Source organism: Microcaecilia unicolor, chromosome 13 (genome assembly GCF_901765095.1).
Source record: "Microcaecilia unicolor chromosome 13, aMicUni1.1, whole genome shotgun sequence".
Classification (NCBI taxonomy): Eukaryota; Metazoa; Chordata; class Amphibia; order Gymnophiona; family Siphonopidae; genus Microcaecilia; species Microcaecilia unicolor.
In genome coordinates this window covers 55119142-55138095 of record NC_044043.1, presented here as the reverse complement: position 1 = coordinate 55138095, position 18954 = coordinate 55119142, and the positions used below count along the sequence as shown (strand labels likewise).

The 18954-nt window shown below is 44.4% G+C and overlaps 1 protein-coding gene across 9 annotated transcripts in view; it reads right to left on the bottom strand.

Annotated features, from left to right (window-relative positions):
- Positions 1 to 18954, bottom strand: part of LOC115482561 (nuclear receptor corepressor 1-like) — a 315982-nt gene that overhangs the window by 99388 nt on the left and 197640 nt on the right. For all 9 annotated transcript variants that reach the window (XM_030222440.1, XM_030222445.1, XM_030222447.1 and 6 more), the window contains exon 20: positions 2770 to 3301. In XM_030222440.1, the coding sequence (XP_030078300.1) occupies positions 2770 to 3301 (532 nt within the window). The remainder of the gene's footprint in view (positions 1 to 2769; positions 3302 to 18954) is intronic.

Genomic DNA, 18954 nt, shown 5'->3' with positions numbered 1-18954 from the left:
CATTGGCACTTTTTGAGACTTCTACTATGGTCTGGTTTGCAGCGCTTTCACGCGGAGGTGGGAGGCGCTGTCGTGTCGGTGCGGGGGGCTCGGCACAGAGGGGAGCGGCAACGTTGGGGAGGGGGGTGGAGGTTGGTGCTTCGGCGACCTCGGGGAGGGTGGTGAAGGGGGTAGCAGCAGTAGCGACCTCATGGGGGTGGAGGGGTGGGAGCAGCGGCATAGTAAGGGGGCCTGGCACGGAAGGGGACGGGAGCGGTGGCGACATCGGGGAGGAGGGGGTGGACGTTGGTGCGCCGTCGGTGGAAGGGGCGGGACAGCGACGCCGGCCATGGATCACTGTGACCTGCTGCGCATGCGCGGAACATTGATCACAGCTGCTCTCTACTGCGCATTTGCGGGTGAGTCGGTCACAGCTCATTTATATAGTAGGATGCTTAGTCGCCATTAATTTCCGTGCCAATTTTTTAGGCGCCATATATAGAATCTCCTCCCATATCTTGTTGGGCAGACTGGATGGACTGTGCAGGTCTTTTTCTGCCGTCATCTACTATGTTACCTTATTATCATACACCAAGTGTGTCTGGTGAAGCTTATCCATCTTATGGCTTATATCTGTAGTGTAAGATACTTAAAGCACATGTCTCGTTGCAGCTAGCTGTTATCCCATCTATTATTTATTTTGGGTTTTGCTCACACCATTTTCAGTAGTAGCTCAAGATGAGTAACATGAGTACATTGGGTATTCTCACCTGATCCCTTCCCTGCTTATGTAAGCTCCCCACTTTCACTATAGCAGCCAGTCTATTTGACCAGCTTTTCCTTTCCTCCTTTTTAATGGCCAGAGCTATAATTTTTCCCTAATAACTGCCTTCAGTGCCATTACACCATAAATATTCACATATATCCTTCTCAATTTGGGAATCACCTATTATATAGCAGAATGCCAATCAGCTTCCAAATCTGCCTGCCTGATTTCCCTAGGTAAAATTCTTAAATCCACTCATAATGTTGCATGGTTGGATCAGATAATACTGTCAATCACTACCAGTTCCACCACCTGCACTACTGACTTCTCCTACACATATCATATCCATCCTGGAGTATGTGTCGTGTAGTACAGAAGGTATAATTCTTGGTGATGGAATGGAAAAACTTCCACATATCCACCAGCTTCAAAGTAGATTTTAAAAATTCTTCAATTCAATCCTCTGAACTCTTCGCTCACTTTCATTACCTTGTATATTACCCCTGCTTGGATTCAACTTGTGGTTAAAATCTCTCCTCCTCCCCCAAGAGGGCTCCTTCAGCAAAACCCAGCAATCTCTATAGATCATAAAATCTCCCACACAACATATTTGGGGCATAAATACTCAAAGTGTAAATGTCATTTAAAATCATTTATTTGTTTCTTCTTCTTTCCCTCACTCATACATCTTGGAGCCAGTAATGCCTCCACCTTCAGGTTGCAGCACAGAAATTCAGTGTGCAGTCTGAGCATTCAGGTGCTCACAGGGCTCTTCTAGTTCTAACACTGTTTTTGGAGGGGTGATGGTGGAGAGAATCATTGCTCCCCCCCCCTTTCTTAAATTTTACCTACTGAAATTCTCATGTGAATGACCTGTGTGATATGACTGATGGAGAATCCACTTTCCTATCTGTTTAATGAGGGCCTAAAAGGGAGAAGGGAATACAGTGCTCAAATGTCAGAATCTAACTGCACTGAGAGCAAACTGTCTTCAATTGCCCACAAACCCTGCTTCTTCATAAACAAAGCCAAAATCCTGCCAAATATTATCCGAGTAAACATTTGGGTATCTTAGGCCTGCTACACCTGTGGATGTGTTTTTCTGGATAATGGCTAAATATCAGCGCTATCTGCCTAAAGTGTAAACCCGATCCTACCATACCTCTACTTCTCCTAATTTGAAACTAATAACTTACAAAAGTTATCAGTTTGGACGTCAAAGACACTTATAAACAAACATTTACCTGGCTAAGCCCTGAAGTCAACTGTATAAATGCTTATGAGCATCAATCTCCATCATGTTTAAAGGGAAACCATGGGCTCTGCTAGCAGTGTCTGGGAATGACACTCTGTAAAAAGCAGGGAGCGATGATGACTCATTCCCAAAAAGGTCAAGTGAACAGCATTGTCTGATAAAGCTGAGCTTTTTCTAAATCTAGAATGGAAAGAACAGCCACTTTCTGACAAACTCTGTAAAAATAAATTAGTTGCTGAGTGCATAATGCTCATTTCTGACATATGGCCTACTTAAAAAAAAAAAATAGTGTCTTTTTGAACATAAAGTTACATGAAAGGCTACATCCTCTTCACCAGAAATAAACTGATGCAAGAAGGTAAACTGCTTTAAAGGTCATATCTTCAAATTAATCTTTTAATCGAAAGTCAAAAATGCTGAGGGTACTAACCTTTTTATCGGACCAATACATTTATGAGCAGCTATTGAGGGCTCTGCTCCCTTCAGCAGGTCAATCGTGTCTGCTCACACCTTGAGAAGCCCAATAAAAAGGTCGCACCTGCAAAATTGCTGACTTATTTCTGTAAATCTAAGTAGATTAACACAGCAACAGCACAACTTTTTTCAAATTAATTTTGGTATAATTATGTGATATTTTGTGAATTACAATTTAAGCAGGTTGCCCAGTCAAAGTGAGGAGAGATGTAAACTACCACTGTGGGCTTTTTCTTTAGGAGCAGCCAACCCTCTCTCCCTGCCTTTCACCCAGTTTCTGACTGTAAATGTTTACCTGTGTCTCTCAGATTCTCCATCCACATCCTCGTCAGCACTGCATGTGGCACTAGAATCATTGTCCGATTGTGAATCCGGCCCTGCTGTGCTGCTCTGCTGCGCTGTGATAAATTCCATCTCTCCAGTTTCTGTTTTCTCCTTGGGGTTTACCAAGTCTCTATCTTTGGTATCTCTCTCAATTTTCACCTGAACATTTTCTAGCAGTTCTTCTACCTCAGCAGGTTCTGCTTTGGTATGTACTGAGAGGCTCAGCTCCAGCTTATCATCAGAGATCTGGCTTTTGCTGTCCACCTCCATAGCGTTTTCTGCCTCACTCGTGACCTCTTCCTTCACTTGCAACTCACTAAATGGGTTTTCTGGTGTCCTTGCACTCTGTACAGATGAAGAAGGTGGTGTGTCAGGCACCACTTTAGGAGAAACTAGCCCAGCTGTTGTCTCAATGACACTTTCAGTCTTTTCTTCACTGCCCTTGACAGTTTCCACTGGTGAAGGGGATGGTGCACTTTCTGTATCTGAACTGTTCTCCACACCTGAAATTACACAGCATTCTTAGTTTAGCATTCAAAGTGGAAGCCACAGCAAATGATGATTTCAAACAAAACACCAGAAACAGCTTTTACAGGTATGCAGCTTATTATTATTATTATTTATTGCATTTGTACCCCACATTTTCCCACCTTTTTGCGGGTTCAGTGTGGCTTACAATACGTTATGAAAACTGGAAGTACATTTTGTTACAGCTCAGTTATGGATTACATTATGAAGCGTTTTGAGAGACAAGTTTTGTAACAAGGAATATAATAATGGAAAAGATCATTGAGACATTGGAAGGAAAGAACGGGAAACTAAAAGGGGCGATACATTGGAGGGAACCCGCGGGAAGCAGGAGGGGCGGTATATAATAACAGGCAAGCATTTGGTATACATTTTCTGTGAGTAAGGTATGAGTGAGGTAAAAAAGTTAAAAACAAAAACCATCAATTTTTTTTCTCATGAACCTCAACTTCATTCCTAAGGTAATATCTTCAACAACACTGTATCTAAAATACCAATAATAATAATAAAAAATAAAAACTATGCTGAATATGATCTTTAACCATTTATGGAGTAATTTTATAAAAGGGTACCTTCGCTGTCAAGGTATAAAGGTATACATTACTCTAATTAAAAAAAAAAGTGCATTTATTTGCCTTTATATCATCCTCCCAGGAAAATTAGGTACACAATTATTGCTTGTTCCAAGGCAGATATAATTGTGTTTATTTATGCGACTGTGAGAACAGGCGCATAAGTGTATTTTATAAAATATGCGCAGAAGTGTCAATCCTGCCCCAGCTCTACCTATACTCCATCCTCTGAGAATGCCTACATGTACATCACACAAAAATAGGTACAATCGCTTCTTTGTGTCTACTCTAAGTGTGTATAATTGAGGGAATCTTTAAAAAAACCACCCTGAGCACACAAAGTATTGTTCTACATGCTCAATCCCCTTACAAAATTACCTTCTCAGGGGGTGCCTAGGCTAATAGGGCAGGAAGGCACCTATTTTTAGCCTACTGTACAAAGTCACAGATACCTATTTATCTTTATACAGTAGGCTGCGAGAATTATGTACAGGTTGAAGGTGCGGATAATGTAAATGTACACATTTTATGTAATATACATATAAATCACGACTCCACCCATGCTCTAACCAAACTCAGCCCTGAGCATATCTGCTGTGCAAGTACACATCCATCTTGCACCATACATACTTTTAAGCATGACCTAATTTTATTAAGAATATTTTAAATGCGAAAAATGGTTCATAAAATTGCCCACCTATAAATAAATAGCAATTTACCAGAGTAAGCTGTCTGTCTGGAAATTACCCTCCCTTAATCCAGCTAAAAGTATGTAATGGTTTCAGAGGATATATTCCTGTGAGTGTTTCAAGAGGGTTCCAAAACATGCATGTAGATTGAAGTTTCAAATCCATGCACATGATTTTCCAACAAAGCTCCACCCATACTAAAAACAGGTACAAATGTATATAGACTCTCTTTTGAAAATTAAAGTACGCATAAAAAGACAAGCTATGTGCGAATTCCATAGCTAAGTATCTAAACTTTGCAGAAAGGCATGCAGTTTAAAAAATTGCTTCTTAAGCACAAGGATTTAATCGGCCAGGAATTCTTATGTAACCAATTATTCTAAACTTTCAAGGTTTTCAAAAATCTTTCACATACAATATTAAATCTTGAGTGTTAGTTCTGAAAGTGAAATTTTGTTCTGTACTTAATCATATTCCTAGTTTCTCAAGTTTACAGCAATATTCTTTTGGATACAATATAACAATCCTTGTTGTATAGGTCCACTACCACTATCTCCAGTTAGCAGACCGTGTAACTCTCTGTTAAAACATTGCTGCATTAACTAGCCTAAAAATAAGGCTATGCTTTTCTAACACCTAAATACATGTTATCGGTAAATAGAATCTGCATATGATGATGCTTAGAGCTGAAATGTATTTTATTTTTCAACCAAATTAATAAAAGTGCAGCAGCATTACATGAAACTAATAATCAATAAATGCTGGTTTAGATAGCTGTTTCTCTCAAAGTATAATCCTTAGACAAGTGCAAATTTCAAGCACATTGATCCTCAGTCTAAAATGAACTGTATTTAGAAGACATAGCAGAAACTGAGAAACAGTAACTCTCCACTCCGAGTTGGTAAGCTGCAGTAAAATAATGGATTTTTACTACAACTAAATTTACTGTGGGAGCCACCTTGCTAACAGTATTCTGCTCTTCAGGAACAAGCAGCAGCTTTTGCCCTTATATGACAGCTTGACCCCTAGCAGTAGTACTGAGAGACTACCATTAGAGGTTATGAGCTGCCATTCCGAACCCAAGCCATTCTGGCAGGAACTCTTCTACCCATACCCACTAGACCATCAGAAATTAGCAAGGCAGGCTCAGGAACAAACCAATGAGGGGTGGGATTATTGACTGGGGGCTCAGAAAGAGGCTTGGGCTAGGGCCTTTCAGGTTTGTTTGGTTTTGTTTTTTTTTTTTTTTTTTTTGGGGGGGGGGGGGGGGAGGTCTTTCCTACAGGGACGGCTGGGATCCGTACTTCATATGTATACAGCTCCAGTCCCTTTAAGACAGGTCCAGAGGCATCAGACCACATATTAGCTGCCTGATGTTCCTGATGCAAGGAATATAATGCAAACTCAAAGATGGCATTATTTTTCTACAAATATACAGCTTGCAAGATCAACAAAACCTGCATTATTCGATTTGCATAATAATTAGAGGTTTTGTATGAATTTGCATTTATCATGTAGCTCATGGTGACTAACATGCATTACAGTAAAATAATGCACAATTTTGCCATTTTATGCATATTAAGAGGAAAGGAGAAATTAGATCTTACCTGCTAATTTGCTTTCCTTTAGTCCCTCCGGACCGGACCAGGATTGGACTGATGGGTTGTGCTCGCCTACCAGCAGGTGGAGACTGAGAAAAACTCTGACTCTTGAGAGCCAATAGGAGCCCTGGCCATGTGACCTTAGCCTCAGTATTTGAATAACAAAGCAGGAAAGAAAGACCTTCTGTGCCATATGGAATCCTAGCAGCCACAAAGCACTCGGCAATGCCAAGTATCAGAGCTCACCAGCAACTCTCACCAGAGAAGTGGTATGGCCCGATATGTATTACAGCTCACCAGCAACTCTCACCAGAGAAGTGGTATGGCTCACTTGTACAATAGCTCACCAGCAACTCTCACCAGAGAAGTGGTATGGCTCACTTGTACTATAGCTCACCAGCAACTCTCGCCAGAGAAGTGGTATGGCTCACGTATAATATAGCTCACCCACAACTCTCACCAGAGAAGTGGTATGGCTCACTTGTCTTATAGCTCACCAGCAACTCTCACCAGAGAAGTGGTATGGCCCACTTAAGATTTTATATATATTCCATCAACTGAGCTTACCAGCAACTCTCACCAGAAAAGTGGTAAATCATATTTAAGGTTTTATAGATATTCCAGCAACTGAGCTCAGCCACAACTCTCACCAGAGAAGTGGTATGGCGTATTTAAGGTTTTATAGATAGATTCCAGCAATTGAGCTCACCAGCAATATAAACCAGGTAAAGTTCTGTATATATATAGTATTGTTCCACGAATCGTAAAGGAATGAATACCCTTCCTACTGAATACACTTTCTACTTAATAAAAGAAGCTAAAGAGTAGAGAGAACATGGGAGGGGCCTGGTCCGGTCCGGAGGGACTAAAGGAAAGCAAATTAGCAGGTAAGATCTAATTTCTCCTTCCTTAGCGTCCCTCCGGACCGGACCAGGATTGGACTGATGGGAAGTACCAAAGCAGTAATCTGAAGGGAGGGACCCTATGAAAACTGCAGAGAAATGCTCATGCTGCATAGGCCACCTGGCGACAACTAACATGTAGTGTGACCCAATGAGAAAAATAAAATGAAACTAGGACTAAGTTGCCAACTTATCAATGTGCACCGAGAGCACCAAAAATCGCCATAGTAAGAATAGAGCCCGCTTCTGAAGTTGTGGAATATGTTGTAATACGCTGTGGAACTGCCCTCTCAGCGAGAAGAGAAATAGACATTCTCATTTCCTTGATCCTTCGCGATATAGCGGGTTAGAAACAATGAAAGACTTACGCCTACTGGCTAGAAGGACAAAACCAATAAGAAAAAACCGATTGGGAAAGGTGAAAACTTTAAACTACAGCAGACCAAAAAGAAGTTACCAACCGTAGAAGTATTCCACACATAGATCTACTTGCTGCAATGGTTACTAGGAAACCCTGCTTGAAGAGGAAAACTTTATAGAAAAAATTATGGCTACTAGAAAACAGAACTTTAAGAGTCTGTTCACCTAGTTGGTGGACGAAGCGGGGGGTACAGGTGCAGGACTCCTTTAAGAAACCGCTTTGACAGTGGATGCTGCATAAGCGTGCGGTTGTCAACAGTATCATGCATCACTGATAGAGCTGCCAAATGAACTCTAATGGATGAGTAAGACAGACAAGGTTTCGCAAGATGCAGAAGACATTCCAAAACATGCAAAATGGTACTGTTTGTGGAATGAAGTGGCGAGAGGAGCACCACAGAGTGAACTGTCGCCACTTTGATTCATAGGACTTTAATGTAGATTTCTGTCTGGAAGCAATTAAAACTTGAAGTACTTCCTGCGAAAATATCAAAGATGTTGCGGACCCAGTAACCACGCCATAAGTTTGAGTGACTGGGGGTCCGGATGTAGAAGGGTGCCTTGGTTCTGCGTAAACACCTAGTGAGATGACGGAAGAAACGCATAAAGAAGGTTGAAAAACCCCTGCTGGACGTTGGCATCTGTCCCTGTCTCCGTCAAGACTGTTGCTGAACGGAAGAAGCAAGAAATGTTCGTGAGCCTGAAGGCAAAAAGAGATAGCCCTGAAGTGTCGCAGTGAGGAAGTAAGGCTGAAAAAATGAGAGTCCATTCACCTAAATGCAGGGTGACACAACTAAGAAAAAATGCGTACAAACTCAAGAGTATACTCTTAACTCCTCCTTGGCGGAAGACATAACCCATTGCCATGGCAAGGACCAACATAGCTCTCTCCGCCTTGTTTGTCAGTAGGGAAAACAAAATTCACCCGAAGGTAAAACGAATTGCTGAGGCCAAGCTTCTGCCAAAAAGTGTACTGCACGAAGCATCCCAATGACAGAACTAAGGTTCTTGAGATAACTAGATGACACTTAAATAGCGCAATAGGATGAAGGAAAATTCCTTCTTGTGCATTAGAAAGTAAAATTGCATTCCGCAGAATAGAGTGAGGAAATGGCCGAAGGCCCAAGGTCACCAAGAAAAATATAAACTGGGATGTTTCCAGAGGAGACAAAAGACTGTGCGCCCACCTGACTAAACAAAGAGAAAATCAGAGATATCTGATGAGAGATCAAATGAGAGGCCTGGCTACAATCACCACCCAACCTAGAGACTGTAAGAAATGCAACACCTGGTGCGTGACCTGAGAACTCTGCTGATAAGACTTTCTCCAATTAGGCAGTCGTCTAGGTAAGAATGAAATGACCCTAACAGCGCAATGAACATCCTCTTAGATCTATAAAAACGGAAGAGAGAGTACTGCTGAAAATGACCGGTTAATGCATAAGCAAAAAAAAATTAACCATTCTCTGGATCCTGAGGAGAAGAGGAAGGGTGACCAAGGACACCAGTGAAATAGGGCTACAAACTCCAACCCTATCTCTATGGCGTTCCATAGTTGGGTAAGTTCTGAATATAGAAAGTTCTGAATATAGGAGTCCCCCTATAGGAGTCCACCAGCTATGGTAGTACGCTCCGGACAGAAAAAAATTGTCCCAGTATGAACGTCTGAGACACCGGCCTGTAATTTCTTGGATCTCCCTAATCCACATACCACTAATCCACGTACCACGGTCATGCGTCCTCCCTCACTGATATGTAGATTGTAAGCTCCTCTGAGCAGGGAACGTCCCTCTCCGCTAATTTGTACAGCGCTGCGTAACCCTAGTAGCGCCCTAGAAATGTTAAGTAGTAGTAGTAGTAGTACCAGACTCACACCCAATAGATAAGAATGTTGAGCTTGTTTCAGGTTAAAACACCGAACCTAGGCCCAGGGTCCCCAGTATTCTTAGTGGTGAACAGCCATGACAAATATTGTATGCATTAGTTTGCAGAATTACTGCACAGCCTTGCTTTTGGAGCAGAGATTTCTGTTCGATACTCTCGTGAGAGGTTGTTTTTTTTTTTTTTTTTTCTTTAATGCTGTTCTGGCTGTAGAAAGGTGGACATTTGAGCTTCCCCAGAATGGCAAAACTTATGTACCTATGCCCATTAGATATGAATGCTGGACTTGATGGACTTTAGGCCTTACCCAGCATAACCATACTTACAGTGGGGGAAATAAGTATTTGATCCCTTGCTGATTTTGTAAGTTTGCCCACTGACAAAGACATGAGCAGCCCATAATTGAAGGGTAGGTTATTGGTAACAGTGAGAGATAGCACATCACAAATTAAATCCGGAAAATCACATTGTGGAAAGTATATGAATTTATTTGCATTCTGCAGAGGGAAATAAGTATTTAATCCCTCTGGCAAACAAGACCTAATACTTGGTGGCAAAACCCTTGTTGGCAAGCACAGCGGTCAGACGTCTTCTGTAGTTGATGATGAGGTTTGCACACATGTCAGGAGGAATTTTGGTCCACTCCTCTTTGCAGATCATCTCTAAATCATTAAGAGTTCTGGGCTGTCGCTTGGCAACTCGCATCTTCAGCTCCCTCCATAAGTTTTCAATGGGATTAAGGTCTGGTGACTGGCTAGGCCACTCCATGACCCTAATGTGCTTCTTCCTGAGCCACTCCTTTGTTGCCTTGGCTGTATGTTTTGGGTCATTGTCGTGCTGGAAGACCCAGCCACGACCCATTTTTAAGGCCCTGGCGGAGGGAAGGAGGTTGTCACTCAGAATTGTACGGTACATGGCCCCATCCATTCTCCCATTGATGCGGTGAAGTAGTCCTGTGCCCTTAGCAGAGAAACACCCCCAAAACATAACATTTCCACCTCCATGCTTGACAGTGGGGACGGTGTTCTTTGGGTCATAGGCAGCATTTCTCTTCCTCCAAACACGGCGAGTTGAGTTCATGCCAAAGAGCTCAATTTTTGTCTCATCTGACCACAGCACCTTCTCCCAATCACTCTCGGCATCATCCAGGTGTTCACTGGCAAACTTCAGACGGGCCGTCACATGTGCCTTCCGGAGCAGGGGGACCTTGCGGGCACTGCAGGATTGCAATCCGTTATGTCGTAATGTGTTACCAATGGTTTTCGTGGTGACAGTGGTCCCAGCTGCCTTGAGATCATTGACAAGTTCCCCCCTTGTAGTTGTAGGCTGATTTCTAACCTTCCTCATGATCAAGGATACCCCACGAGGTGAGATTTTGCGTGGAGCCCCAGATCTTTGTCGATTGACAGTCATTTTGTACTTCTTCCATTTTCTTACTATGGCACCAACAGTTGTCTCCTTCTCGCCCAGCGTCTTACTGATGGTTTTGTAGCCCATTCCAGCCTTGTGCAGGTGTATGATCTTGTCCCTGACATCCTTAGACAGCTCCTTGCTCTTGGCCATTTTGTAGAGGTTAGAGTCTGACTGATTCACTGAGTCTGTGGACAGGTGTCTTTCATACAGGTGACCATTGCCGACAGCTGTCTGTCATGCAGGTAACGAGTTGATTTGGAGCATCTACCTGGTCTGTAGGGGCCAGATCTCTTACTGGTTGGTGGGGGATCAAATACTTATTTCCCTCTGCAGAATGCAAATAAATTCATATACTTTCCACAATGTGATTTTCCGGATTTAATTTGTGATGTGCTATCTCTCACTGTTACCAATAACCTACCCTTCAATTATGGGCTGCTCATGTCTTTGTCAGTGGGCAAACTTACAAAATCAGCAAGGGATCAAATACTTATTTCCCCCACTGTATGTACCTATGGCCTAAATACACAGGAAGTGATTGAATCCCCTTCCAATTGAAAGAACACTCTGGAGTGAAGGCGCATAGAATGAAAATGAAAAAAGTGAAGTTGTGCCACAGCCACTTGGTGAAGGCAGTGTAGACAAGACTGTATCTGAATTCAAGAAAGCTTGATATAACATCAGGTCTCTAAGGAAGAGGAAGAGATAGCAGATGGTATATATAGGCATACTGGACCAAACCAGGATGTTTATAATCTGCCAATGCTGAACTGATAGAGTAGAGAAAAACACGAGTAGATGGTTTGAGGACCGTCCACTATCTTTAAGTGAAAGGATGACTTTATTCTCTAAGTGACCATATGTCCTGTAAAAACCAGAAGAAAGCTAAAATGAAATATGAGAGGCTTCAAGGCAGATGGAAAAGAAGGGAAGACATGAATAAAGCATGCCTGCTAAGGCAGCTGAATGATTGGGAGCTTGGTAGACAGGACTGTAGCAAGTGCAGCTACCTGAATTGCCACAAAAATCAAATACCTGACATGAGAAAAGGCAAAAAATACTGTGAAAGAGGTCCTCACTGTGCTCTATCCTCACTGTGCTCTATCTACTCACACACAAATATCAAACAGTCTGACCAAATACAAAAGCAAAAGATATCGACACCAAACATACAGGTATCTCCTAAAGGGTGACCTGACATTAAGAACATAAGGGACAAGCAAAATATTATTATAATTATTATTAACATTTGTATAGCGGTACCAGATGCCCGCAGCGCAGAACACCTCACACAGAAAGACAATCCCTGCTCCAAAGAGCCCACATGAGTCTTTATGTAACATATAGTATAGAGAAGCAGTCATTGACCCATGGCCAGACCCTGGGCCAAAGAAGAAAAGACCCGAGGGAAATACCCGTCTGCTGCAAATCCCCAGACTACCCCAGAAACAACATCTCCGTTTCCTTCTACACTCCCGAGAAAAACAAAACCGAACCGGAGAAACGCTGCCTCGTAAAGGGAACTGCAGCTGGAGGCAAACATGGCTACCTAGCGCGCCCAAAGTAAAAGAACGAGGATCAAAGAAGAAAAAACACGGAGGACATGAAAGGAGATGCGATCGCAAACGAAGAAGCCGGAAATCGCTGCCGCTGGTAGAGGAAGCAAAAAGTTACCCTCCAGTGCCGAGCAAAAACATGCTTTAGCCTCTCCTCCGACGCTAATAGACAGCGCAGCACATCCTGAGCTTTTCAGACCGATCGGAGAAGAGCGGGCGCGCGCCGAAGCGGTTCGCGCCATTTTTTTTTTTTTTTTTTTAAATTTCAATTCACAGCTACTAAAACGCCAGAAAAAAACGGAGGAACATAATTGTGAAAATAAAAAATCGCCCTTTAAAGTCTACTTCTATTTGTTTTAACTCTTTTAAAGTACAATCCCCAAAGAGAAATATTCTCTTAAGTTTTTTTTTTTTTTTTCGAGTTAGAAAAGACAGTGCTGAAGAGAAGTAGACTAGCACAGAGCTGCCTGCTCGTTAACAGCCTGGGTATATACATTTTTTTTTTTTTTTTTAAACAGTTGAGCTTGCTCATTAAAATTGTGACTTTCTAGAGTGGCTGCCTCTCCCAAAGACATACACCTTTCTAAACAAAGGGTAGCCCTTCCCAGCTACATGTGGGAGATGGGGAGGAAGGGGGGAGGGACCCGGGGACACCCGAGTTTATCACCCCCAGAGGCTGTAAAAGAAAGGAAAAAGAAATTCCTACCTGCCCAGCGTCTAATAGAGAATTCCTAGGCACAGAAGAAGAGGTAGTATTATTGTTGTTGTAATTATGAACCTCTAAAAGAGAAAGAGATAGAGAGAGACTAAAGGGCTCACTTCCTACCTGCTGGGAGACTGAGAAAATACTGAGGCTAAGGTCACATGGCCAGGGCTCCTATTGGCTCTCAAGAGTCAGAGTTTTTCTCAGTCTCCACCTGCTGGTAGGCGAGCACAACCCATCAGTCCAATCCTGGTCCGGTCCGGAGGGACGCTAAGGAAACACTGACTTAAGGACATGACTTGACTTCTCCCATATGCGAGCTATAAGACCATAAGCTCTTCAGCAGCAGGTATACTAAATGTGTACAGCATTGTGTACAGAATTGCATATTTTGTGTTGTATGAATAATATGAGTGGAAGTGTAGCCTAGAGCAGTGGGCTCAGAAGTAGGGAACCTCAAGTTAAATCCAACTATGGCTCCTTCTGATCTTGGCAGGTCATTTAACTCTTCATTGCTTCAGATACAAACAGATTGTGAGACTTCAGGGAATAGAACAATACCACCTATACCTGGACGCAACTTGTCTTGAGGTATAAACAAAGTCGTGAGCTAAATCCAAAAACCACACTTCTTAATAATGGGAAGGCATAGTGGGCCTGATATTTAGCTGGCAGCAATCAGCATTTTGTTGGCCACCATTAATCCTGGAAATTTAATGTCTGGCCATATCCAGGCACTGGTATTGAATTTCCAGGTTTGCAGAGCAGGCCAACACACAGCAATGCTGCTTCAGGGTCCAAGTGGTGGCAGAAGAACGATAGCATCCCAGCTCAACATCACAGCGATGTTGAGCTGGGATGCTATCGTTCTTCTGCCACCACTTGGACCCTGAAGCAGCATTGCTCTATTTAGCATGAGCGAAACGCTGGCCGTGGGTCCGTGGGATAGATGGCCTTCGAGCAGGAGATGTGATTGCATAGATGGACAATTACATCAAAGCTAAGTAACTTTTTTCAAGCTTTGAGCTAGGGGCGTTGACCCCAGCTGAGCTTATCAATAGCCAGAGCAGCTGTTTTTGAACAATAACAATTAATTTAAGCATACAAGAACAAGTTTTTTTCTTGAAATTACATATGGAAGGTGATGGGATGGTTTTTTTTTTGCCAATGATGAGGAATAGACCCACTTTTGACTAGAAAATAGGTCAGTAGGATCACCTGTAGCTCTGTAGACTTGTTGGTCAAGAGCTCCTTGAGGCTTTTTCCTCCCATAAACCTCTAAGTGCTGGACTTTCACACTTTCTTACTTTTTATTGTAGGGTATATGAGTTGTTGGTATTCAGGACAGTAAATTGCATCAAATATCAATCCCTATATGATTACTATAAAAGACATGTAATAATATTGGCATTTACAATTTTATCTTGCTTAGTGTTTAAAAAAAAATTACCATACAATACTCAAAAGAAAGACACAGAAGAGGGGGAACATCAAACTATAATATCGACTGGCAAGAACACTGCTCAACTACATGAAAATCTATCCTTTTGATAATTACAGCAATAGAAGGCACGATGGATACTAAAACACATGTAGTAATATTAAACCACTACATATCGCTGGAGGCATCCAGGTGTATAACAGCAGCCACTGAGAGGCACTCCCTAGCTCAACGCACTATTTTGCTAAATCTGATTATATTATGTAACATTTAATCACTAATACTTTTTTCCTTCTGCAGATATAGAATGCTCTCCACAGCAAGACGGCTCTCCAAGCCAGGAGTAAAAGTTTATCAAGACAGGTTTCTTACTGCTTAATGTTACAGACTGGAGAAAGATCAGAAAGTCTTTAAATTTATTTACTCAACATTTTCCAAACCACATTTCCAAGTTTTGAAAGGTCCCACCATTAGTTATACACTATCTAGATTTTAAATAATTACACAGTTTTGCCAGACAACTAAAATCAAGCATATACCAAATCCCATGACTCATGGTTTATGAATTCTGCTGGGTACAGTTCCATATAAGGCTGATGGAAATGAACAATAACTAACCATCAATTACTAGCTGTTAAAGGCAACACATCTAGGGCAAGGAGTTCAAACTGTTCAGGGTCTGTGCCCAGGAATCTATTAGGTAAAACTGCTGCTGACTGGCAGCTAACCAGATGAGTCCATGAACATCAGCAAATCTGATTTAATTATCAAGAACATTAGAAAGGTTGAATTATTTAGCACTTATTAATTTTGGTGTAAATTCTTAATTTATTAAAAAAAAATATGTCGAAATTTATTTTCTCAAAAGCAGCAGCTTTTTGGGAGAATATTTCCTGAGGCCTAGATCAAAATAGGCCAAAGTAGTTAAGCTTCTTGAGGGTAATTGTATCAAGCTTTTTCTGCATGAAGGTAAAATTATGTATAATCATACCTGATAATTTTCTTTCCATTAATCATAGCTGATCAATCCATAGACTGGTGGGTTGTGTCCATCTACCAGCAGGTGGAGATAGAGAGCAAACTTTTGCCTCCCTATATGTGGTCATGTGCTGCCGGAAACTCCTCAGTATGTCGATATCAAAGCTCCATCCGCAGGACTCAGCACTTAGAGAATTACACCCACGAAGGGACACTCTGCCCAGCTCACCACCGCCGAAACGGGGGAGGGGAATTAACCCAGCTCATCCCCACACAAGTGGGGGAGGGGAATCCGTCCAGCTCATCCCCGCGGAGCGGGGGAGGGACACCACACCCGCCGATGCGGGGGGATCTGGCTTATCCTGCAACCGCAACCGCGGGAGGAGCTGACTGACCCTAACACCGCCGAAGCGGGAGGGGTACAAAGCTGCCCTACAGCCGCACGAAGCGGGAGGGAGTGCCGGCAGAATTTATGTCTCAATCCAGCCCCGTAAAACGGAGGGGAGAGGAATGCAGCAGCTCACTGTAACACAAAGTCGTCTCAACTCTTGAAGAATCCAAGTGAAAGAAGAACTTGAACACGAAGTCCTCCTGAAGTAACTGAAGGCTAAACTTGAACCTAAAATTCAACCAGAATATAAACAGTACAGATATCTGGGAGGGGCTATGGATTGATCAGCTATGATTAATGGAAAGAAAATTATCAGGTATGATTATACATAATTTTACCTTCCATATCATCAAGCTGATCAATCCATAGACTGGTGGGATGTACCGAAGCAGTACTCACCCAGGGCGGGACATAGAAATCCCTGACCTCAACACTGAAGCTCCAAACCGGGCCTCCGCCCGTGCAGCCACAGTCAAACGGTAATGCTTGGAGAATGTATGAGCCGAAGCCCATGTTGCCGCCTTGCATATCTCTTCCAAGGAGACGGATCCGGCCTCTGCCATCGAGGCCGCCTGAGCTCTCGTGGAGTGAGCCTTCAGCTGGATAGGCGGCACCTTCCCCGCGGCCACATAAGCCGCTGCAATGGCTTCCTTGACCCATCTTGCCACTGTAGGCTTAGCAGCCTGCAGACCCTTACGAGGACCTGCAAACAGGACAAACAGATGATCCGATTTCCGGAAATCATTGGTCACTTCCAAGTATCTGATGATGACTCGTCTCACATCCAGATATTCAAGAGCGGAGTACTCCTCTGGGTAGTCCTCCCTACGAAAGGAAGGGAGACAGAGCTGCTGATTCACATGGAAGCGAGAACCAATCTTGGGCAGGAAGGAAGGCACTGTGCGAATAGTCACTCCTGCCTCAGTGCACTGCAGAAAAGGCTCTCGACATGAGAGCGCCTGGAGCTCGGAAACTCTTCTGTCTGAAGTGATAGCCACCAAAAAGACTGCTTTCAACATCAGGTCTTTCAGAGATGCCCTCGACAAGGGTTCCAAAGGCGGCTTCTGCAATGCTCTTAGCACCAGGTTGAGATTCCACGCAGGCACCACTGAGTGCAGAGGAGGGCGCAGGTGATTAACTCCCTTGAGAAAGCGCACCACATCTGGCTGCGAAGCCAGGGAAGCACCCTTCAGGCGGCCCCTGAAGCAAGCCAGAGCCGCTACCTGGACTTTAAGGGAACTGAGCGACAGGCCTTTCTCCAGACCTTCTTGCAGGAACGCCAACACTGAAGAAATTGGAGCAGTGAAGGGAGAAAGTGAGCCTGCTTCACACCATGCTGCAAAGATACGCCAAACCCTGGCGTAATCAGTAGAAGTAGAGCGCTTCCTCGCTCTCAGCATAGTGGCGATGACCTTGTCTGAGAAGCCCTTCTTCCTCAGACGCTGCCGCTCAATAGCCAGGCCGTAAGACCAAAGGGAGAGGGATCCTCCATCACCACGGGACCCTGATGTAACAGGCCCTGCTCCACTGACAGCCGCAGAGGATCGTCGACAGAGCCTGAACAAGTCCGCATACCAGGGACGTCTGGGCCAATCCGGACCCACCAGGATTACCCTGCCGGGATGCTTTGCCACCCGGTCTAGCACCCTGCCCAACATGGGCCAGGGCGGGAACACATAGAGGAGCTCTTGTGTCGGCCACTGTTGGAGAAGAGCATCTACTCCCAGGGATCGAGGGTCCCGTCCTCTGCTGAAAAAGCGCGGCACTTGGCCATTGGCCGATGACGCCATCAGATCTAGGCTCGGCTGGCCCCAGCGCTTCGTGATGTCCAAGAACGCCTGAGCAGATAGTTGCCACTCTCCGGGCTCCAAGGTATGGCGACTGAGAAAGTCCGCCTTGACATTCATGACTCCGGCAATGTGGGCCGCTGAAAGCTGCTCCAGGTTCGCTTCCGCCCACTGGCAAAGACTCATAGCCTCCTTGGCTAGAGGGGCGCTCTGGTACCTCCCTGGCGGTTGATATAGGCCACAGCCGTGGCATTGTCCGACAGGACCCGTACAGGCTTCAACACGAGTACCGGGATGAACTCCAATAACACCAAGCGAATGGCTCTGAGTTCCAGGAGGTTGATAGACCACTTGCCTCTGCAGGAGACTAGAGCCCCTGCGCTGTCCTTCCCAAGCAGTGGGCTCCCCAGCCCATCAAAGAGGCGTCTGTCGTGACGACAATCCACTCCGGGGTCACCAGAGGCAATCCTGCAGACAACTTGTCTGTCTGCGTCCACCAGCTCAGCGCCTTGCGCACTGCTGGGTCCACGGGAAGGCGCACAGCATAATCCTCCGACATCGGAGTCCAGCGCAGCAGCAGAGATAGCTGTAGTGGTCTCATATGAGCCCTGGCCCAGGGCACTACTTCCATCGTGGCCGTCATAGAGCCCAACAGCTGCACGTAGTCCCAAGCCCGAATAGGAGAGGCTACTAGGAACTAGTCCACCTGAGCCTGAAGCTTGACAATCCGATTGTCTGGCAGGAACACTCTGCCCACTTGGGTGTCGAATCGAACTCCCAGATACACCAGGGACTGAGTCGGGCGCAGCTGGCTCTTCTTCCAGTTGATGATCCATCCCAGGGAGCTCAAAAGAGCAACTACCCGGTCCATAGCTTTGCCACACTCTGCATAAGAGGGGGCTCGGATCAACCAGTCGTCCAGATAAGGATGGACTTGTACTCCTTCCTTTAGCAGGAAGGCCGCTATGACCCCCATTACTTTGGAAAAGGTCCGCGGAGCAGTAGCCAACCCGAAAGGGAGGGCTCTGAACTGGAAGTGTCGTCTCAGGACTGTAAAACGCAGAAAGCGTTGGAGAGGAGGCCAGATGGGAATATGCAGGTACGCTTCCTTGATGTCCAAGGAAGCCAAGAACTCTCCTGCCTTCACTGCCGCTATAACAGAGCGGAGAGTCTCCATGCGAAAGTGCCTCACTTTCCAGGCCCGATTGACCCCTTTGAGGTCGAGGATAGGCCGGACAGAACCTCCTTTCTTTGGAACCACAAAGTAAATGGAGTAACGTCCCCTGCCAATCTG